The sequence below is a fragment of the Hyperolius riggenbachi genome, chromosome 3 (assembly GCF_040937935.1).
Source record: "Hyperolius riggenbachi isolate aHypRig1 chromosome 3, aHypRig1.pri, whole genome shotgun sequence".
NCBI lineage: Eukaryota > Metazoa > Chordata > Amphibia > Anura > Hyperoliidae > Hyperolius > Hyperolius riggenbachi.
Window position 1 is genome coordinate 84,860,091 of NC_090648.1, and position 24,022 is coordinate 84,884,112.

Here is a 24,022-nt window from a genome sequence, read left to right on the forward strand (position 1 = left end):
TCAGCGCCATGCGCCAAAATAACCTGCTTTGCTCCAAAAGCCCTGTTGTCATAGTCACAAAAAAGTGCAATTTAAACTCGTCTGGATGATCAATCCCATGTCCCTTGGCTGACCTAGCCTGTCAGGATAAGCAATGCAATAGATTGTCTCCCAGCTAATCACCTAATCCCAGCCAATCCCCCTCCCCCACCCAGTCCAATTCCCACACTAAAGGTGGCCATACACTGGTCGATTTGCCATCAGATTCGACCAACAGATAGATCCCGCTCTGATCGAATCTGATCAGAGAGGGATCGTATGGCTGCCTTTACTGCAAACAGATTGTGAATCGATTTCAGCATGAAACCGATCACAATCTCTGAAGCTGCAGCCGCCCCTCCCCCGCATACATTACCTGCTCCGGCCGGCGTGTCCCCTGGTCTTCGCTGTCTTCTCCTCCGTGCTCGGCTCCTCCAGCTTCACTGAACTTCCTGCCGGGGAAGTTTAAACAGTAGAGGGCGCTCTACTGTTTAAACTTCCTGCCGGGACAGGAAGTTCAGTGAAGCTGGAGTAGCCGAGCACGGGAAATTGACCACAGAGAGAGCGGGAACACGCGCCAGCGGAGCAGGTAATGCATTGCAGCTAGCGTCGGTCGTCGGGCATTCGAACGCCACTATCGACGCACTCCCGACCCGCTGGCGATCGAGCGAAATCTTCTGCACGGACAGATCGACGGGAACGATTGTTGATTTCGGACGTAAATCGATCGTTCTGTCAGCGTTTGCGCAACGATTTCACAGCAGATTCGATCACAGGAAAATCGTTAAGTGTATGGGCCCCTTAAGACACCTTGTGCTGGGGAAGTCTCCTTGCTTTCCCCATCCCTTCTCTAGAGGAATCCTCATGGAAGCTCTAGAAATAGATTAAGGTCTCATTTCCATATGCACGCTTTCAGCCGCGCTTATGGAAACACAATTGCATGGACATCAGAGCGTGCATAGACTGCACTGTCTGCTGTTTCCCCACCACTAAATCACAGCGTATGGTTGCCTGCATTTTGTCCCATTTGCACCAGAGATCCCATTCATTATAATGAATAGGATCGCAAGTCCCCCCCCCCCCCCTTCAGGGAAATCACGTGCAACACAGAGCAGTGTAGCATATGGAAACGAGCACTAAGGCCTGGTTTATTGTACCTGCATGGTAAGCAGCTATGGAAGGTGTGCATTTATCACAGGTGGTGCTGGATTTACACACTGCTAATAAGGGGCCTCAGTACTTTTGACAGTTTGCAGACAGGTAGTTACTTGATCACTTCTGTGTTAAGTATTAGGGACAGTTAAACACAGGTGACTGCCATTAGCTATCCTTGTCATTTATCGCCAGGATCCGTCGCGTCCCACACTATGATGAATAGTAGCGTTTATCTTAATGTATTTATCGTCAAATTTTCTGAGACGCTGCATTTAGCTTCTAACATTGGCTGCATTCACGGTTCCTTATCCCCCAAGGGGCTCAAAACACACAACAAACCGACAGGAAACAATGCCAAACTGTTTTCTGCTCAGTAGCACAAAGGCATTTGACATCAGTAAAAACGAGTCGCCGGCAGTCATCTGTGAGAACCGGCCCTTTTACAGTAAAACCACATTCGGATTATGGAGACATGTGACACAATAAGATACATAGGTACATATAGTTCTAGTCCTAATAAGACATTGTCTGCGGTCCTGTTCTGATTTCCAGTGTTGCAAGAGTTGAAAAAAAAAACAAAAACAAAAAAAAAAAACACCTTGAGTTATTTATGCAAATAAGCTTGTCAGCAGCTTGGTTTGCTGAAAAGTAAATAGAAGCCAAAACAGCTGAAAACGGTGAGATAAGACTTCTGTTAAGGTACATACACACGTCAGATTTTTCCAAACGACCGGTCGCCAAGCGGATCCGTCAAAACTAGTCTTATCAGCTGAACGACCGTTTGTACACACGCCAGATTTGACGTCCAAACGACCAGTCGTTTGAAAGAATCCGACGTGTGTACTCACCTTTAAAGATTGTGCAGAAAATTTCATTACTTCTCTTTCAGCTCAGCAAAGCAGAATTTGGATTCTAAGAAGCAGAGGTGACAGTCTGATGCAATCTTCAAAATTAAGCATTAAACTGAAAATAAAAATCTGACATTCATTTCTAGGTTAGTAATTCATTACCATTGGTAGTACACATTCAATTAAGTATCTCATACATTTATTTTTTCTTCAGGTTTGCTTTAACGTGAACTTGAAGGGAATTAGATACCTACCTATGAAGAGGAAGGATTCTGGAGTCTTCCCGGTGCCCTCTCTGTCCCGTTGGTCCAGCGCTGCCCCCACTGAACATTTTTAACCTGCTAGGTCGAATAACTCTTCCAGACTCCCTGAGTACTTTGGAAGACAAGTGGATCAGATCAGTACTATGCACGTGCAAGTCTGGGGCTTGTGCATGTGCAGAACAGGGGCAGCCATAATTGGAAGCACTAGGGGGCGCAAGTACTTCCGAAGCCTGCCAAGGAGTACCGAAGACACAGCCAGTCGCATGTACAGGGTGGGCCATTTACAGTGGTGTGAAAAACTATTTGCCCCCTTCGTGATTTCTTATTCTTTTGCATGTTTGTCACACTTAAATGTTTCTGCTCATAAAAAACCGTTAACTATTAGTCAAAGATAACATAATTGAACACAAAATGCAGTTTTAAATGATGGTTTTTATTATTTAGTGAGAAAAAAAAACCTCAAAACCTACATGGCCCTGTGTGAGAAAGAAATTGCCCCCTGAACCTAATAACTGGTTGGGCCACCCTTAGCAGCAATAACTGCAATCAAGCGTTTGCGATAACTTGCAACGAGTCTTTTACAGCGCTCTGGAGGAATTTTGGCCCACTCATCTTTGCAGAATTGTTGTAATTCAGCTTTATTTGAGGGTTTTCTAGCATGAACTGCCTTTTTAAGGTCATGCCACAACATCTCAATAGGATTCAGGTCAGGACTTTGACTAGGCCACTCCAAAGTCTTCATTTTGTTTTTCTTCAGCCATTCAGAGGTGGATCTGCTGGTGTGTTTTGGGTCATTGTCCTGCTGCAGCACCCAAGATCGCTTCAGCTTGAGTTGACGAACAGATGGCCGGACATTCTCCTTCAGGATTTTTTGGCAGACAGTAGAATTCATGGTTCCATCTATCACAGCATGCCTTCCAGGTCCCGAAGCAGCAAAACAACCCCAGACCATCACACTACCACCACCATATTTTACTGTTGGTATGATGTTCTGTTGCTGAAATGCTGTGTTACTTCTACGCCAGATGTAACGGGACACGCACCTTCCAAAAAGTTCAACTTTTGTCTCGTCGGTCCACAAGGTATTTTCCTAAAAGTCTTGGCAATCATTGAAATGTTTTTTTAGCAAAATTGAGACGAACCTGAATGTTCTTTTTGCTTAAAAGTGGTTTGCGCCTTGGATATCTTCCATGCAGGCCTTTTTTGCCCAGTCTCTTTCTTATGGTGGAGTCATGAACACTGACCTTAATTGAGGCAAGTGAGGCCTGCAGTTCTTTAGATGTTGTCCTGGGGTCTTTTGTGGCCTCCCGGATGAGTTTTCTCTGCGCTCTTGGGGTAATTTTGGTCGGCCGGCCACTCCTGGGAAGGTTCATCACTGTTCCATGTGTTTGCCATTTGTGGATAATGGCTCTCACTGTGGTTTGCTGGAGTCCCAAAGCTTTAGAAATGGCTTTATAACCTTTACCAGACTGATAGATTTCAATTACAGTACTTTTGTTCTCATTTGCTCCTGAATTTCTTTGGATCTTGGCATGATGTCTAGCTTTTGAGGGGCTTTTGGTCTATTTCTCTGTGTCAGATAGCTCCTATTTAAGTGATTTCTTGATTGAAACAGGTGTGGCAGTAATCAGGCCTGGGGGTGACTACAGAAATTGAACGCAGGTGTAATAAACCACCTTTAAGTCATTTTTTAACAAGGGGGGGGGGGGCAATCACTTTTTCACACAGGGCCATGTAGATTTGGAGTTTTTTTTTCTCACTAAATAATAAAAACCATCATTTAAAACTGCATTTTGTGTTCAATTAGGTTATCTTTGACTAATAGTTAACGATTTTTGATGAGCAGAAACATTTAAGTGTGACAAACATGCAAAAGAATAAGAAATCAGGAAGGGGGCAAATAGTTTTTCACACCACTGTAGATGGATGCACCTTAATAAAATGGGAATGATAGGTGATATTAACTTCCTGTTTGTGGCACATTAGTATATGTGAGGGGTAAAACTTCTCAAGATGGGTGGTGACCATGGCAGCCATTTTGAAGTCGGCCATTTTGAATCCAAATTTTGTTTTTTCAATAGGAAGAGGGTCATGTGACACATCAAACTTATTGGGAATTTCACAAGAAAAACAATGGTGTGCTTGGTTTTAACATAACTTTATTCTTTCATGAGTTATTTAAAAGTTTGTGACCACTTATAAAATGTGTTCAATGTGCTGCCCATTGTGTTGGATTGTCAATGCAACCCTCTTCTCCCACTCTTTACACTCTGATAGCAACACCGCAGGAGAAATGCTAGCACAGGCTTCCAGTATCCGTAGTTTCAGGTGCTGCAAATCTGGTATCTTCACAGCATAGACAATTGTCTTCAGATAACCTCAAAGATAAAAGTCTAAGGGGGTCAGATCAGGAGACCTTGGGGGCCATTCAACTGGACCACGACGACCAATCCACTTTCCAGGAAACTGTTCATCTAGGAATACTCGGACCTGACACCCATAATGTGGTGGTGCACCATCTTGCTGGAAAAACTCAGGGAACGTGCCAGCTTCAGGAACAGTTTCCTGGAAAGTGGATTGGTCGTTGTGGGCCAGTTGAATGGCCCCCAAGGTCTCCCGATCTGACCCCCTTAGACTTACCTTTGGGGTCATCTGAAGGCAATTGTCTATGCTGTGAAGATACGAGATGTGCAGCACCTGAAACTACGGATACTGGAAGCCTGTGCTAGTATTTCTCCTGTGGTGTTGCTATCAGTGTGTGAAGAGTGGGAGAATAGGGTTGCATTGACAATTCAACACAATGAGCAGCACATTGAACACATTTTATAAGTGGTCAAAAACTTGTAAATAACTCATGAAAGAATTAAGTTAAGTTAAAACCAAGCACACCATTGTTTTTCATGTGAAATTCCCAATAAGTTTGATGTGTCACATGACCCTCTTCCTATTGAAAAAACAAAAGTTGGATTCAAAATGGCCAGCTTAAAAAAGGTCGCCATGGTCACCACCCATCTTGAAAAGTTTCCCCCCTCACATATACTAATGTGCCACAAACAGGAAGCTAACATCCCCAGCCATTTCCATTTTATTAAGGTGTATCCATATTAATGGCCCACCCTGTACATTCAACGGGAGCCAGTGATGGAACCACGGGACGGCTCTATGGTATCCAGAGCCTTCCCTCTACATAGGTAAGAATCTAAGGTTCGCTTTAAGTTCCAATTACCTGAAACCATTCTTGTCATGCTATTAGCAAAAAGATTCTACATCCTTTTTAACATTATTGTGACAGAGTGGTCACATGTCCAAAATAAAGTGTTAGACCGGTATCACATATAAACAGGAGATACATGTGCTCTTCTGTTTCAGGTACCAGCTATCCTGGTCTGATGGGAGATGTGGCGTAAGCCACCACAGCAACATGGCCACACCCTTGGAGACGTGCATGAGAGCAGGAGAGGGCGGTTATCCGGTTTCTGGGTAGCAAAGGTGACAAAACATCCATTCGTCAGAAGATGAAGAGGCTGAATGGGGATTCCTGTGTGTCACTTCGGCAGGTTTATAAGTGGCTCAGAAAGTTTAAAAGTGCATGTCAACTCTGACGCGGCATCAGTCAGTGTTGACGTCCCAATTTTAAACTAACCGTGCCGAAGCAGCACACTGGAATCCCCGTACTGCCCGCTGCTCATCAGTTGTGCATGTCTCCAAAGGGGCGGCCATTTTGCTGCTCTAAAAAAAAAAATTGATCCAGAAATTTTCCATAGAATTGTTTTTATGAAAAAAAACAAACAAAAAAAAAAAACAAAAACTGTAAAATCATGTCTGGTCACCTTAAAGTGTACCAGAGCTTAATGTAATAAAGAGATATATACATACCTGGGGCTTCCTCCAGCCCCATCCGCTCGGGTCGCTCCCACGCCGCCGCCCTCTGGGGATGCAGCTTCGGGAACCGGGTCCCATCACTGTGGTCAGTTGGCTCCAGTCTGATGTAAGTGAAGTGCGCTCTTTGCGTATCTCTCCAGCACCTGCTAGAGAGATACTTAGAGGGCGCACTTCTCGTGCGTAGACTGGAGCCGACTGACAGCAGTGATGGGACCCGGTTCCCGAAGCTGCATCCCCAGAGGGCGGCGGCGTGGGAGTGACCCGAGCGGATGGGGCTGGAGGAAGCCCCAGGTATGTATACATCTTTTTATTACATTAAGCTCTAAGGCTTCTTTTACACTGCAAACTGCAATGCGGTTTCGGTGTGATTTTGTTGCAATTTTACTGCCATCTTCACTGGACAAGGAGAAAATGCAGCAGGCAGGACTTGGGAAAATCGCATTTCAGCAAAATGGCGTGTAGCGTAAAAGAGCCCCTAGGCGCACTTGCTACCTGCATCCTGGGATCATCCAGCTTTGGCTGGAAACACACATCTGCGTTTTCTGCACACCATGTGTGTATGTGGGAAAACTGTCACTTTTTTCACAGAAGCTAATGTAACTAATAAGAAAAAAAACAGGAGGAAAAAATGCATTTAAGCGTGCAACAGCCCATTCATTATCATTGGTTCTCATTCTTAAAGGGGCACTATGGCGAAAAATTGTAAAATTTAAAATATGAGCAAACATATACAGATAAGAAGTTTGTTTTTTCCAGAGTAAAATTAGCCATAAATTACTTTTCTCCTATGCTGCTGTCACTTACAGTAGGTAGTAGAAATCTGACAGACGCGACTAGTCCATCTCTTCATGAGGGATTCTCAGGGATTTATTTATTTTCAAAAGCACTTAGTGAATGGCAGTTGCTCTGTCCAACTGCCAAAAAACTGTGTAGCGAGCCGGGAAGCTGGCCAGCATCATTGTTTAAATCATTTTTAGGGACTATCTTAATAAAGAATAAAAGCCTTGCTTATTTGTCTATGTTTGCACATATTTAAAATTTTACATTTTTTTTCGCCATAGTACGCCTTTAATAATTACTTAACGTGTGGTAAAGAAACCATGACATCTGTGGACTTGTATCCAATGTAAAATAGCTTTCTGAAGTTGACATAACCTCAGACACACAGGTGGCCACTAACGACCCAATTTCTAGTGAAAAATCGTTGGAGCAATCAGATAATTCTGATCGGAAGAAAAATCGTTCACTACACCATCAACGAACCAATCTTTGCTTCCCATCTATCACAACCAACAAGAAAATCCAAATTTTGATTTGACGAAAATTTGATCGTAATCGATTGTGCCCCCCAACGGAGATTATTTACAACCAATCCGATCAGAACTTCTGATCGCTTGAACAATTTTTCGCTAAAAATTGGACAGTTAGTGGCCACCTTATGGGCTTATTTCCACTAGGAGCGGCTGTTTTCGATTTGGTCACAGCTCCCATACTGCTGCGTAGCCACAGCCCGAATCGCTGAGCTGTGTCATGCACAGTTATAGGGAGTTGGCTCTGTGCTGCATAAATCTGCAGCATACCGTCAGGATTTGCACCACAGTGGGATCTGGACGGCAAGCCACTAAATAGATGAGCTGCGTTTTCCCTCCTCTCTTGCGAGAGAGGAAGCACTGCAGATTCAGCCCGGATTCGGGTGTAGTGGAAATTGTGATTACATCACTAAACTATCTATTCTCCAGAATTCCAAACTCACGGCTTTGTGAGGCACATGCTCAGCAACTTAAAGGACAACTGTAGGGGAAGGGGCGTATATGGAGGCTGCCATATTTATTTCCCTTTAAGCAATGCCAGTTGCCTGGCAGCCCTGCCTATTTGGCTGCAGTAGTGTTTGCATAACACCAGAAGCAAGCATGCAGATAATCTTGTCAGATCTGACAATCATGTCAAAAACACCTGATCTGCTGCATGCTTGTTTAGGGGCTATGGCTAAATAGACATTCAACTGGTATTGCTTAAAAGGAAATAAATATGGCAACCTCCACATGCCTCTCACTTCAATTGTCCTAAGCAAAAAGTGAGTGCGTTATGGGGCTGTCCTCTTTACTCCTTTTCAAAGAATGCCAGTTGCCTGGGAGTCATGCTGATCTTTTGGTTAAAGTGTTTTTGAGTCCACACCAGCCAGACCTCACCCTAGGCCCACGTTTTAGAGCAGTGATGGCTAACCTTGGCACTCCAGCTGTGACAAAACTACAAATCCCATCATGCCTAAGCCTCCCCGAGTTATGCTTAGAGCTGTCAGAGTATTGCAATGCCTCATGGGACTTGTAGTTGTACCACAGCTGGAGTGCCAATGTTAGCCATCACTGTTTTAGAGGCAGAGGCATGGTTTATTAGGCAATAAAGCTGACAGACTCCATATTCCTCTGACTTTAGGGTGCATTTACTTCTTTAATTGAAGGCCAACTACACTTCGATCTGGCAGCTTCATTTTTGATGATGAAATGAAGATGTTGTCTTTTTATATCTTGGAGGAGCACTAATAGTGATAATTTCCCTCATCCAAACTCATTGGGAACCACAGAGCCAAGTGAATGAGGTCACCTGTCTCCCAATGGATTCCTCACAGCTGTACAAAAGGAATTTCATTATGGCCCTGTGAAAGAGGGTAGGAAACTAACATATGGGCCCTTATTTAAAGAGTACCTAAGCTCTGTCTTAATAAGGACTGATGGGGGGGGGGGGGGGTGAAGAGGGTCGCAGGGCTAAATACTTACCTGATAGATCACAGGTGAGGCTCCACCCCCTCCACAACAGGGCAGTCACGGCCATGTTTCTGGAGCTCTTTGGAAACCTCCGCCTCTGTTGCCGCGGCCCACGCCCCCAGATCTGTCAGCCACCAATTAGGCAGCGGCTGCTGAGATGGGGGCAGGCCGCAGCAATGCAGATGGAGGTGGCTGGAGTCTCGGCAGCAATTTTGAAAAAAAAATCATCATCACAGCCTATTCTCCAAGGGGGAAGGGGGGTGGAGCAACCACGTGTATGGGAATGACACAATAGATCAGTATTTAACCCTTAAACTCTGCCACACACACACAATACTCCATCATTAAGACAGAGTGCAGCATGACAGTCTCTGTCTTATTTAACTTAGGTAATCTTTTAAATGAAGAGAAGGGAAATTCTGATTCAACTTATGAAAACCAGCCAAAGATGAAATTTCCATTTTTTTGGGGGTAGTTGGCCTTTGATTGGGTTTTCCTTGATAAACATTATAACAGCGGTTCGAAAACATTGCATTTCTGTCTGTTTTAAACAGAACATGATCCATCCCTTCCTCTTCAACATCAAACAATTCTGTCCATCAGCACTTCCCCAATTAGTGACCCATCACTTCCTACCCCATCTGTTGTCTTCTCCATTACCGCCCCACCCAATTTCCATTTCAGCACCTTCTCACTCCTCTAAGCTCCCAATCACATGGAGGCCTCTCACCTTGTCCAGGAAGCAGAGCTTCTCCCTCGTCTTGGCGTCCAGGATCTCCACCTCAAAATAAACAGTAGCACGTTTAGCTTTTTTCTTTGCAGGTTTAGAGGATGAACGTTTGGAGGCCGACTGGCCCTCATTTGATCCCTTGGGCCGGCTTATTTCCGAAACAACAGAGTTTATATCCATAGTCAAGCAGCTGTGGTGTATAAATGCACTTGCCGAAAATGTAAAAATGACCTCCCCGTTGAGAGGGCTGTGTACCTTCTATTGAGATATCACTGCTGCTTATGCTTTACTACGAGCCCCCAATCCTTACTCAGATTCTATCGGCTTGTATTCATAGATTTCTTACAACCTCAGCAATCTTTCAGCCCTCTCAGCAGTCTCATGCTTGCTCTTTCAACACAGATGTCTCTCTCGGGAAGCCGTCTCTACAACAGGTGTAGCAATGAAAGACATGCCTGTTTCTTGGCTTTGGCTGATGTGTCAGTCTCTTAGTCAAGTGCTTAGATCAAGTCCCTCTCCTTTTCACATGCGGTCTCTTCCTAAGTTTTCAGCTCTGCTGTGAGAATTCAGAGTACTTCATCATCAGTTTGTGTTGCGTATCTCCTCTCCCCCAAATGTCTCTGATTCTCTCTCTCTCTCGCTCGCTCCCTCCTGGCTCTCCAGATGTAATATGAAGCAGAACTCTATATTTATCACTCACTAGGCTATTTCACATCTGTCAGTTTCTACACTTCCCGTGAGACCCCCACCTGACAAGACCCCACACAGTGACTCCAAGAGCATCCAGGGATTCACAGAATGAGACCACCAAACAAGCCAGGAGCCTGGGCACCATCCCTGATCTTGGGTCCTCTGGAAGTCTCTGCCCTTCACCTAACTTCTCTAACAGCTCTTCCTGCTTAAGTCTCCTGGCTGCTCGATGCCCAGTCTTGGCCCTCCCCCTCTGAGGATGTCTCTCTACACCTCTGTGCCTCACTCCTGGTATTCATTGATCTCAGCAAATATTTGGGCTCTGTCCCAGAACACTAAATATAGGATGCTCCCCCACACGAAACAGAGATGAGACCCCCAGAGAACCTGAGAGAGTGTGTGCACACGCTGCATGTCAGACAAGCCAGAATAAGACACTCAGGAAAAAGAAAACAGATTTAGGACCATGAAGACTCACCCCACCAGAGACTGTGAGTATACTGAGGGTTTCATTGCACCCATATCCCTGATCATTTATTCATTAACCCTTTCACAGCCTCAAAACATCGAGGTCTCTTTGCCACCTACCATCTTTTGTGCACTACTTGGCAAGGGCTAACCAGACTAAATTAAATATCATGGCAAATCCTGCCGTGGATTAACACCCCACAGCCCTACCTCACTGCTGGAAACTGCCCACCTAGGACAGCTGAAGAGGTCAAGCTTTACTATGTGATAACCCTTACATGCTTGTTTTGTTAATATCAGTGTTAATACAAACTTTGTTTGGCCATGGGGACCTACATCTAACCCTGACGCCACAGTTATTTGTGGCCCAAGCAAATAGACTGTATGTGTGCAAAAATGTAAATCTAGTCATCAAAGGACTGTTGGCCTAATGTGAAAGCTTAATTCTAGCTAAAGCCTTCTGGCTTGGTTGCCCATGTAGGCTTCACACATTACAGGTAAGATCTCCTTCCCCCAAGCTACATGCTGTGTTCAAAGCTGGATAGTCCCACCAATCTACAGGTGTTCCAATGATCTCAATACTCTCCTGCTATGTAACATATTGGTGCAATATACATATAATAAAACAAAATAATTATCCTAAACATAAAAGCATTATAAATAAAGCATAATAATGCATAAAATAAAACAAATTATAGTTCCAACACATTAAAAGTCAACCACACATACTCCAATCATGCATGAATAGTCACTGCCCGAGAGTTGGCCAAAATAATCTTGAACAATCGACTCAGCGGGTAAAAGTGTAGGAAGGGCTTGTTAGATTATGGAAATGGATTGTGATCAGCATGCACTATGCCAAATACCCCTCTTTTGTGTCTACAGGAGGAAGATCTGTCAGTTACCAGTTATGTGATCAGAAAGAGGTTCCCATCAAACAGGAGTCAGCTCCCTGGCCTCACGTTATTGTACTGCATTTACTAAATACAGCTCAACTATGGACTTTCCTCAAAGACTGCTGAATGGACAGTGAAGAGAAGCAGCATACTGATGAAGTCATCACTGTGGTCTCCCTAAGGCAGGTTCTTTACTCTTTTCTGTTTATCTTGTTGCAAGGGTTTAGGAGAAGGCATTGAAATGAATGGAGAGAGCCTTAGCCATAGCAATGGAATGACAACAAGAGGAATGCACCCATGCCTCCATGCTGTAGTGTAGTATGGGCTCACCTTATCTTGGTGTCATTTCAGCATCACTCTCCACTTTAGGTACAACATCCGACATGATTGTATGTTGAGGGAATTTATATACATTTAGGGGTTTTGCTAGTTACTGTATTAATGTAGTATCTTTAGATGAAGGGTTTGGGATTAGGGCTACATGGGAGGACGAGAAGAAGAAAAAGGGTAGGGAATGAGGAAGACTAACAGCAGGTTAAAAAAGTGCAGTTTAAAGGGAACATGAAGTAAAAGGGATATGGGGGCTGCCATATTTGTTTCCTTTTAAAAGTACCAGTTGCCTGGCAGTGCCGCTGATCATTCTGGCATCAGTAGGGTCTGAGCCACACACCTTAAAGGACAACTGTAGTAAGAGGTATATGGAGACTGCCATATTTACTTCATTTTAAACAATACCAGTTGCCTGGCTGTCCTGCTGATCCTCTGCCTCTAATACTTTCAGCCATAGACCCTGAACAAGCATTCAGCAGATCAGGTGTTTCTCACATTATTGTCAGATCTGACAAGACTAGCTGCATGCTTGTTTCTGGCCTGATTCAGACACTACTGCAACCAAATAGACTGCCAGGCAACTGATAATGCTTAAAAGGAAAGGAATATGGCAGCCTCCATATACCTCTCACTACAGTTGTCCTTTAACCTCCCTGGCATTATGATAATTTCTGGATTTAGTGTCACAAAGCAGTGCAATTTTTTTCCGCAAGCTTTTAGACCCTAAAAACAAGAAAAAAAACATACCACAGAGAGATCTGCAGTAACCACTTCATATAACACACTGAGGCACGGGATTACCGCTCTGAGCTGCAGATTTCCATCCCGAGCCTGAAACGGGATTACTGCTAAGGAGGTTAAACAAGCATACAACTAATCTTGTCAGAAATAGGTTATCTGCATGCTTATTCAGGGTCTATAGTTAAAAGTACTGGAGGCAGAGGATGAGTAGGACAGCCAGGAAACTAGTATTGTTTAAAATTAAATAAATATGTCAGCCTCATTATCCCTCTCACTTGAGGTTGCCTTTAAGGTAGTTATAGTGGCTAGATTTAAAACATGAAACTTTTTATACTCAAACTGTGTGTTTAGATTTGTCTGGATTTCACCTTTAGCTCCTGGGAATACTGGCGAATGGGAGAGGAGAATACAGATGCAGGGTAATTAGGGCCACTTGTGAACGTAATTAGATTGAAATAGAGCTGCATGGGTGGCATTCTAGTAGTGATATGTTGCAAACACAGCATAAAGCTAAGTGGGCTATCTGACATATTCTGCACAGCTGGGGGAGTGGCTTGTAAAGTGATACCGCCCACAACATGACCAATCTTCCTGGAAAAGAGGCTTCTTGCTTGCCACTGGGAACACAAGAGAAGCAGTGTTGCTGCTCGACCTCCAGTAGGACGGCAGCCAGGGATGCTTTACACAAACATAATGTCACAACAGGTGTTAACAGCGTCTCCACATACTAAGCTACAGAGCGAACAGCAGGAGGTAACCAGCAACTGCGGGCTGTGGACCACCAGCATGTTCAGTGAGTACGCAGCAGTGACAGCCTTCAGAAGCATGCTGTTATGTCAGCATGTACAGTGAGTACCCAGCCTGCAGAGGCACTGTGCTACTCTCTTATACCAGCATGTACAGTGAGTACCCAGCCTTCAGAGGCACTGTGCTCTCTTATACCAGCATGTACAGTGAGTACTCAGCCTTCAGAGGCACTGTGCTCTCTTATACAAGCATGTACAGTGAGTACTCAGCCTTCAGAGGCACTGTGCTACTCTCTTATATCAACATGTACAGTGAGTACTCAGCCTTCAGAGGCACTGTGCTACTCTCTTATACCAGCATGTACAGTGAGTACTCAGCCTTCAGAGGCACTGTGCTCTCTTATATCAGCATGTACAGTGAGTACTCAGCCTTCAGAGGCACTGTGCTCTCTTATACCAGCATGTACAGTGAGTACTCCGCCTTCAGAGGCACTGTGCTCTCTTATACCAGCATGTACAGTGAGTACTCCGCCTTCAGAGGCACTGTGCTCTCTTATACCAGCATGTACAGTGAGTACTCAGCCTGCAGAGGCACTGTGCTCTCTTATACCAGCATGTACAGTGAGTACTCAGCCTGCAGAGGCACTGTGCTACTCTCTTATACCAGCATGTTCGAGTACTCAGCCTTCAGAGGCACTGTGCTACTCTCTTATACCAGCATGTTCGAGTACTCAGCCTTCAGAGGCACTGTGCTACTCTCTTATATCAGCATGTACAGTGAGGACTCAGCCTTCAGGGGCACTGTGCTACTCTCATATACAAGCATGTACAGAGTACTCAGCCTGCAGAGGCACTGTGCTACTCTCTTATACCAGCATGTACAGCGAGTACTCTGCCTTCAGGGGCACTGTGCTGCTCTCTTATAACAGCATGTACAGCGAGTACTCAGCCTTCAGAGGCACTGTGCTACTCTCTTATACCAGCATGTACAGAGTACTCAGCCTTTAGAGGCACTGTGCTACTCTCTTATACCAGCATGTACAGTGAGTACTCAGCCTTCAGAGGCACTGTGCTACTCTCTTATAACAGCATGTACTTTTCACATCAGATTTGTATGTCATGCTCCCTGCTAAAGTATTTTAGCCTAAAATGATTGTTTGTGATTAGATAGGCACAATCATTGTACAGACACACTGCACAACCTTTTCTATTCTAGGAGATAGGTGAGTGGGAGGAGCCCCACTGCAAGAAATAAGAATAGAGATCCGCTGACAATTATACAGCTTTGCAGATTGCTGAAAGGGAGGCCAAACTATGTGGTGGGAACATGAATTGTCACACTATAGTTTCCCCTGAAATGATCATTATTGGTAGTTTGGTGCAAACATTTTGCTTTGTCTGATGCCCTGTTCACAGTGCTCAGTTGCATTGCAGAATAATTCTGCATGTCAACTCACTGCCCATACAATTCTATGGGCCTATTCACAGTTAGGGCCTTTTTCCATTGCACTGCTGAATTGCAAAATCACAAATCGCTAGGGTGGGGTGCTACTTTATCATACAAATCATGAGAAGTATTTTCCACTATAGTGATTTGATTTGTAAATCGCAAATCGCAATTGCTCGGAGCAATTTTAAGAGGGATAATGCAATGCAAATGAAAAATCGCAATCACTGGCGTTTGTGATTGCGACTGCTAGTGGAAAAGAGCCCTAACGGATTGTGTTATTCTAACTCGCTGCATGCACGCTTTGTATAAAGTTTATGGCCAGTCTCCATTGCAGTTCACAGTCATTATAAGGTGTGAGTTATACAACTGACCACTGTGAACATAGCCTGAATCAAATGCCACTTTTGGTAAGACTGATATTTAAAATGTATCTGAGACGAGAAGCTTCCTTAAAGGGAACCTAAACTGAGAAGGATATTGATTTTTCCTTTTAAAATAATACCAATTGCCTGACTGTCCTGCTGATCCTGTGTCTCTAATACTTTCAGCCACAGCCCCTGAACAAGCATGCAGATCAGGTGTTCTGACTGAAGTCAGACTGGATTAGCTGCATGCTTGTTTCAGGTGTGTGATTCAGCCACTACTACAGCCAAAGACATCAGCAGGATGCCAGGCAACTGGTATTACTTTAAATATCAATATCCCTCTCAGTTAAGGTTCCCTGTAGCCTCCCTGGTGGTAAGCCCGACCTGTGCTCGGGCTGGGAGAGATGAGCTGTGAGCGGTAAGCCCGAGCTCAGGTCGGGCTGCGGAATTCCCTGCTGCTTAAGAGTCCCGCGCGCCAACGCTGTGTGTGTTTGTGTGTATATACATATATATACACATACATACATACATACACACACACACACACTCATACATGTACATACATACATACACGTACATACATGCATGTACATACATGCATGTTCTTGTATGTACGTACGTACGTACGTACGTACGTACGTGTATTTATGCATGCATGCATGTACGTATGTGTGTGTATGTATGTATGTATGTATGTAACACAAAGTATAAATCCGCGCTTGCTCTCTTGATACCGTAATTTTAAAGTATATAGTGTTATGGTGGAGCGCTGTAATATATAGCCTCCTTCAGCCAGTCCAGATATATGGTCCACTTCACTAGCGCCCAGTGTCCAAATGCTACAACCATCACTTGATACTTGAGTTCTGGAACACGTGTACACCTTTAAATATAAACAGCAAGAGAAATCTCATCGTGCAGAGTGTTTATATATTGCAATTGCACCCCTGTGTTCCCGCAGCCACACACCAAGAGCCACAGTAGGGGGGAGTGTGGCCCCTGATCCCTGGTGGAAGAGGTTTATGTGCATTACCTTTGTGGCTCTTGGTGTGTGGCTGCGGGAACACAGGGGTGCAATTGCAATATATAAACACTCTGCACGATGAGATTTCTCTTGCTGTTTATATTTAAAGGTGTACACGTGTTCCAGAACTCAAGTATCAAGTGATGGTTGTAGCATTTGGACACTGAGCGCTAGTGAAGTGGAACATGTATGTATGTATGTTTGTTTGTATGTACATGTATATATAGAGAGAGTGTAGCCTCATTTGTCTCTAATCACAAGTTGTAATTTGATCTCTCCCCTGTGTCACCTGACTGCCATGGCAGAGATGGCAGAAAAGCTTATTTGAAAGCACAGGATGGTAACAATATAGCCATTTGGTTCCCAACTGCTTCTGAGCTAAGCGCTTCTGCCGATTTTTGCCCTGATTTTGACTGCTTTCTGCCTGCCGCCTGCACCAACCTCTGCTCTGATTTTGACTAATCTCTTATTTGTACATTTGCAAAATTTGTAAGGTTCTTCATAAACTTAATTCACAAAATTTGTGTTCTAGTCTTTTATTTATATGCAGAATGTCTACCAGGCTTGTATTCTGTCATATTTTGCAAAATTATGACTTAAGAATTATGACTTAAGAATTGGAGGCCGAAAATTCCAGAAAAAAAAATGTACCGCTTTTGACTCGTAATTCCAGACAGAAATGCACCGCCAGGGAGGTTAAGCCCCTTTGAGGCTGCTTGACCCTCGCCGTCTCCCCAGGTGACCCCTGTCACCCGCAATAGTGCCTGAAAGCCTGGCCGAGTCACGCAACTTGTACATAAAATGCATTTTAAACCACTAAGCAAGAAATCACAAAACACATTTTTTTTAGTTTTTAAATTACTTTTTGGTGAATTTTCAATTGCAAAATTCTGAAAAGTTATTTTAAATACAAGATAAAAAAAATATCTCCTAGGAGAAAACTTAGGAGAAAAAGTTAATTGCATAAGGGCCCTTTTGTCTTTTAATTGGCTGACTGGCTGTGCTCTGCAGACCAGATTAATTGCAGGAACTCTTTGGAGAGTTGCAATGAATCGAATCCAGATCGGACATGTCGGATTGAATCGAATCAATGAATTGAATCAGACAAAAAAAATTGTATAGTGTAGATGGGGCTCAAAGCCTGGAACACACTTTCAATTATGATTGGCCAATCACTGACCAATTTTACCACCTCTGAGGGTTTTACCTAAAGATTCGCCTTAAAGCAGGCCACACACTAAAAGATTTTACTCTCAATCAGATCCAACCGATATCTCCAGCCCAATGAACATTTACTTGGGATTATAGTCAGGCAACACTAGATATTTGATCATATTAGATTTCAGCAGCAATCGTATTAATGATCAGAACTCTGCCACCTGCTGGCTTTGTACTGCACGATTTCGATAAGTATGGACATTCCAAAGCAACGTTTGACCAATCTATCGATGCTCTAATATTTCATTAGATTATATGTTTATCAATTGCAATGTCTAATCTACAGTATTAAACTCACCAAATAGCGTATTCCTGCCTGCAATGTATGTCTACCTGAAGAAAATGTGTACATAGAGTGGGCTTTAAAGGACAACTAAAGTAAGAAGAATATGGAAAATGCCATACTATATTGAGGGTGCCATACGTATCTCCTTTTAAACAATGCCAGTTGCCTGGCAGCCCTGCTGATCTATTTTGCTGCAGTAGTGTCTGCATCACACCAGAAACAAGCATGTCAGCATGTCAGATCTGACAATAATGTCAGAAACATCTGATCTGCTGCATGCTGGTTCAGGGTCTACAGCTCAAAGTATTAGAGGCAGAGGATCAGCAGGGCTGCCAGGCAACTGGTATTGCTTAAAAGGAAATAAATATGGCAGCCTCCATATTCCTCTCACTTCAGTTGTCCTAAAATATTAAAATACACACATGGATAGCTTGGGATTTATCTGTTGCTAAAGAGCTCTAGGAAGCAACTAAGCCAAGGGTCACTGGCCTCGCGGGGTGTAAAGGATAGCACTGTTATCAATGAACTTTACCCTGTGGTATTACATGATAACGTGGAAAGCCTACAATCCAAAATGTTACAGTGAAGCGTCAGAAGTCAGGAGACCTGACCAGAGGCTCAGCCCATCGAGGCACCAGGCCCAATCTTTCTGCAAGTTACGTAATACAGCCAGCACACTGTTACCTCAACAAGATATCAGTCTATGCGCTATCCCAGCCTATGTGCTGCTATCCAACCAGTACTAGAGTACCCAGATAGCTCATGGTGACCCAGGACAGCATAAACCCCGGTCATAAACCGTCCCAACTGTCTCTTTTGTCTTCTAGAAGCCAATCCCTCTGTCCCTCTTTCTTTCTCATTGCCCTTCTCTTAGGTCTGATATACCTCTAAATTTTATGCCCACCCTTAAAACGGACGTATTGCTAAATTTACGTACAGGGGGAAAAAAAAAAGTCTGCAGCATAAAATCAGATCTCACATGTGAATCCCCATAGCCATGCATGGAACGTCTGATGCGTTTTCAGAAACATGTCGACACAGTGGAAACGTATATGTCATTTTTAATGCAGATCTATTAAAAAGTCAATGACATGATAAGAATTCCGCTTTCATGAAAATGTAATGCAAATTATATACCGCATGGAATTGTGTAAATCAAATGTTCTTCCTGTCGGCTTTGATAGGCCTACTTTCAACATACAGCTTACATGGAAGTCAGAATAATTAGCGTCTCATAGGTCACAGTGTTCTCCCCAGAATTTTTTTTCCAGCCGGGTGGCATAAAAAAGTAGCCGGGGGGGGAGGGAGCAACCCGGGAATGCAGGGCCAGCACAGCTCGGCTGATGAGCTGATGGCTTTTATTTCATATGGATGTTATTCCTTGATAGGGGGGTGGCATGCAAAGTATTGAAGATATTGTGCAGGGACTTTATATATTGTAATGATTATCATATTTAGCCCCTACATACTATCTGCAATACCACACCCCCCATGTGCAAAGTAATAATCATGAGCAGGCATTTCACATAAATGCATACCTTAGCCACACAGTGCACAGGCTCCAGTTTCGCCTGCTCTGTGTCATTGGGCAGGCAGACTGCTTGTGACACGCTGATCCCGGAGGAGTGCTCTGCAGTCTATACTAGTACAGATGGTCCCCACAGTCCATGCTGATCCCATGACCGTACGAGCCCGCTGGGAAGTGCGAGATCTCGTACGCAGAAAAGCAGAACAGCGGTGGCTTTTCAGGTACGTGCTGACAGCCGGGCGGTGGTTTATTTTACCTGGGCGGGCCGCCCAGCTATTTATCTCTGGGGAGAACACTGGGTCATATCTAGTAAAATGGCAAGATGGGGTTGGCAGTCCTGGCTCCCTCTTTGCTAACTAAGGTGACAATTAGAGGCTATTGGATGACAAAGGTTGGCCCCAAGTGGAAGGGGTCTACTTTTATTGCTGTGTCTAATCTCCTTTTCAGCCATCATGGACTTTAAAGGACTTCACCGACTTGTACAAAAACGTGCAAAGTGGTATTAGTGAAGTCACATTAATGGGTTCCATTCACTAAGGGCTGATCGTAATAAAAATGAGGTTGGTAAAATACAGATTTTTTTTTTTTTTTCAAATTCACTAAGATTTCCTCACATGCAGTAATTTACTGGAAAATTTGGCTTCGATTCACTAAGCCCCGCTCAGTATGTCTCACCAGCTGTAGAATAGGCAGCCAGCTGAGATTCTTCTCTCTGCACGTCTTTCTTGTGTCAGTTTTGTAAAAGTAAAATGCCACTTGTATCCCTTTATATGTGCTGCAGCCACTAGAGGTCTCAATTCTGTGTATCAGTATAGAGAGCTGCACATCTAAAGGGATACAGAAAAGCCTTTTACAATGTCTCATTCCTCTGCACTAGTAATGGTTTTTTTTCCGTTTTGATGTCCCGCCCGTTAGTGCATCGGATCAATTGGGAGAGAAGCAGAGACCAGGAGGCTCCTCCAATAAGCTGTCTGCCTTGCATATCAGTCTTATCGCATGGTTATTGTTTGTTAAGCAAGTCCAGATAGGTCTTAAAACACCAAACATTTTACTTGCTTTACCGAATGCTCTGATCTTTGGCAATTGACATTGCAAATGGGGGGGGGGGGGGCTGCGGCGCGACGGATAGCGGCGGCGATCGTCATGCACACGCAGCTAGCAAACTGCTAGCTGCGTGTAGCAAAAAAAATTATGCAAATCGGCCCAGCGGGGCCTGAGCGGTGCCTTCCGGCGGCATAGCCCGTGCTCAGCACGGGCTTACCGCCAAGGAGGTTAGAGGACAACTGAAATGAGAAGAAGAATATGAAGGCTGACATTTTTTCCTTTTAAACAATACCAGTTGCCTGGCAGCGCTGCTGATCTATTTGGCTGCAGTAGTGTCTGAATCACACCAGAAACAAGCATGCAGCTAGTCTTCTCAGATCTGACAATGTCCAAAACACCTGATCTGCTGCATGCTTGTTCAGGGTCTGTGGTTAAAATTATTGGAGGCAGAGGATCAGCAGGACTGCCAGGCAACTAGTGTTGCTTATAAGGAAATAAATATGGCAGCCTCCATATCACTCTCCTTTCAGTTGTCCTTTAAGGGCCTGTACACAGTATCCAACACTCACTCCCAGTCAAAAATCCTAATCTGATCAAACCAACTGAATCATCCACTGATCTGAAGGTAAATATTCTGCTAACCAATCACAAACCACTTAGAAATGACTATTTAGTAAGTACTTATCCATCCTGCCTCGATTTTGGCTGGTTTTGGTCAGTAAGATACAAATCATTTCAGAACTAAAATTTAGTATGCCCATTCATGCAGCCTAAAAATGGACCAATCGAATGCCACCTTGGCAGGATACAATTGGTCCATTTTCAAGAGGCATGAATTTGCATGAAGTAAAAGGTGCAACCAATCAGGTCTCAGCTGTTTCAGGTAATTATGGCCCATACTCACGGGCAACTGTTTTGGCCTGTCGCCAGCACACGTGAGCATGTGCGCGACAGGCCGGCGACAGCTCGTCGCCAGGTCCCTCCGCATACACACGGCAGAGGGACCTGGCAACTGATGCGGCGGAAGCTGTCGCTCCTCCCCCCGCCGGAAGCCCAATGTATTCTTATCTTGTTGCTGTCGCTAGTCCGCGTACTCACACGAACTAGCGACAGTTGCGGCGGAGTTGCCAGGCGATTGAGCAGTTCAATCGCCTGGCGACATCAGCGACGAGCGGCAGTGCAGGGTGCGCGCCCGTGCAACGCCGCATACTCACGGGCGACCTGTCGCCGCAACACGTGCGCGCCGCATGTTGCGGCGACAATTGTAGCCTGTGAGTATGGCCCATTAGACTGTGGACTGGTTACTCTGAACTAATGCTCCACTGAGCAAGTTTTCCCAGCACTGGTCTTGATAACTTAATTCCACATGCTCACCCCAACTGCCTCAGTATGGCCACCAGCAACCACTGACAATGTTTCCTCAATGACTGCATTGCAATGACATGCAAGTCTAGTCAAGCAATGAAAGCCTGTATGACTGCATGCAGCAACAGCCTCTGCAGCTGACAACATATAAAACTGCCCATTTCAATGCTCTGATTCAGCTGATACAGAGTATGGATGCACTGGTAATTATGCTGCTGTCAGCAGACTCTTAAAGGACAACTGAAGCGAAAGGGATATAGAGGCTGCTTTATTTATTTCCTTTTAAACAATACTAGTTGCCTGTCTATACCACAGATCCGCCGGAGCAGTGCTTTTCAGCGCTGCTAGATTTGGGCGCAGCCGGCGCCTCCATAGACTATAATAGGAATCACTGCTATTGCAGCGCTCAGTGAGTAACGTCGGCTCGGTCAGAAGACAGAGCTGAGGTTGCTTAAAAAACACAATAATTCGGCCTCCAGCAATCGCTGGAAGCCGAATTATTTCATTCCCCCACTATCCATGGCGGCCTGGAGGGGGAATAGTAATTATAACGGCCCGGACTTGTGCAGAAGCAGGATCAGCCATATACCGGCTGTATCCTGCGCCCAAGTCTACCGGCGCCGATTTCAAATGTACTCTGATCCGCTGCCTCTAATACTTTTAGCCATAGATCCTGAACAAGCATAAAGCAGATCAGCTGTTTCTGACAATGGCCTCTATTTACAATGGCAGTTCGGTAAAATAATTTTGGACGGTAAAATACCTCCTGCGGTATTTTACACTTTTTTTTTTTTTTTTTTACAAATTCACTAAAGTTTTTCCACATGAGGCAGAAGTTAGGTAATTTACTGAACAAACATGCCTCAATTCACTAAGCACTGGTCAGTAAGTGTCACTTACCAGCCTTCTAGCAGGGCAGCAGGCAGGGAGCTGTGTGTGTGATTCAGAGGTTTTCCAGACTGTGCATACGGTCATCCCTTTAGATGTGCTGCAGCCACCAGGGGGAGCTCTTCTGTATGCTACAATACAGATTTACACATCTAAAGGGATGCAAGAAAGCCCTCAGGACAGTCAGCTTCCTCTGACACCAATACATCATCAAATCAAATCACAGTGAAGAAGCAGGCTGCCTGGCTCTCCCCAAACGCTGTCTGTCAAATCCACAGCACAGAGACAGCATGGGAAGAGCGAGTTATTGGCTGCTGTCAGCTGGAGGAAAATACCAAACACTTTTGCCCGGTAAATGGAATGCAGAAATCTTTGTGAAATTGACATTTCTTGACATTTTCTGCAGTAATTACTGCACAAGTCCGTAATTTACCTCGTTAGTTGGGAACAGTAATTTTATGTGCGGTAACAGGCTTAGTGAATTGTAATTTGGGAAGGTGATTGGTAAAATCGGCTGTTTTGAGCATTCCCGAATGCGGTAATGCTTTGTGAATAGAGCCCATTATTGTGAGATCTGACTACATTAGTTGCATGCTGGTTTCTGGTGTTATTCAAACACTACTGCAGCCACACAGATCAGTAGGCAGGCATATATTTGAAATCGGCGCCGGGAGACTTGGGCGCAGGATACAGCTGGTATTTGGCTGATCCTGCTTCTGCACAAGTCCGGGCCGTGTTAATTACTATTCCCCCTCCAGGCCGCCATGGATGGTGGGGAATGATATAATTCGGCCTCCAGCGATTGCTGGAGGCCGAATTATTGTTTTAAAAGCAACTTCAGCTCCGTCTTCTGACGGCGCTGATGTTACTCACTAAGTGCCGCTATAGCTGTAATACCTTTTACAGTCGATGGTGGCGCCGGCTGCACCCAAATCTTCCTGCGCTGAAAAGCACTGCTCCGGCAGGCAGGGCTGCCAGGCAACTGCTATTGTTTAAAAGGAAATAAATATGGCAGCTTCCATATACTTCTCACTTCAGTTGCCTTTTAAGTCTCTCTCAAGACGAAATGTTTTTTCCTTTTTGCATGCCCCAATCTCTGTATAGTAAATGACTGACAAGATTTTTATCTAATAAAACAGGGATATACGTAATCTAGGTTTTAAATAGCACATAACTCACTCTCCAGTAATGTGTTCTGCGACGTATCATGGCCAAGCTACCACACTCTCTCCCACCTGCAAGGTCTTTTAAAGGGGGCGTGGCTAAGGTAATTTATCCTCCCTCCAATTGGAGCTATGGGGATGGTAATGTGTGGCACCTACCTG

General features: G+C 44.4%; 1 protein-coding gene across 2 annotated transcripts in view; it reads right to left on the minus strand.

Annotated features, from left to right (window-relative positions):
• LOC137562782 (very-long-chain enoyl-CoA reductase) overlaps positions 1 to 24,022 on the minus strand; it is an 87,838-nt gene that overhangs the window by 48,540 nt on the left and 15,276 nt on the right. Inside the window, exon 2 of one of the 2 annotated variants that reach the window (XM_068274476.1) lies at positions 9,659 to 9,709. In XM_068274476.1, coding sequence (XP_068130577.1) covers positions 9,659 to 9,709 — 51 coding nt within the window. Of the gene's footprint in view, positions 1 to 9,658; positions 10,485 to 24,022 lie in introns of those variants that run through there. The other variant, XM_068274475.1, reaches the window with a different exon arrangement.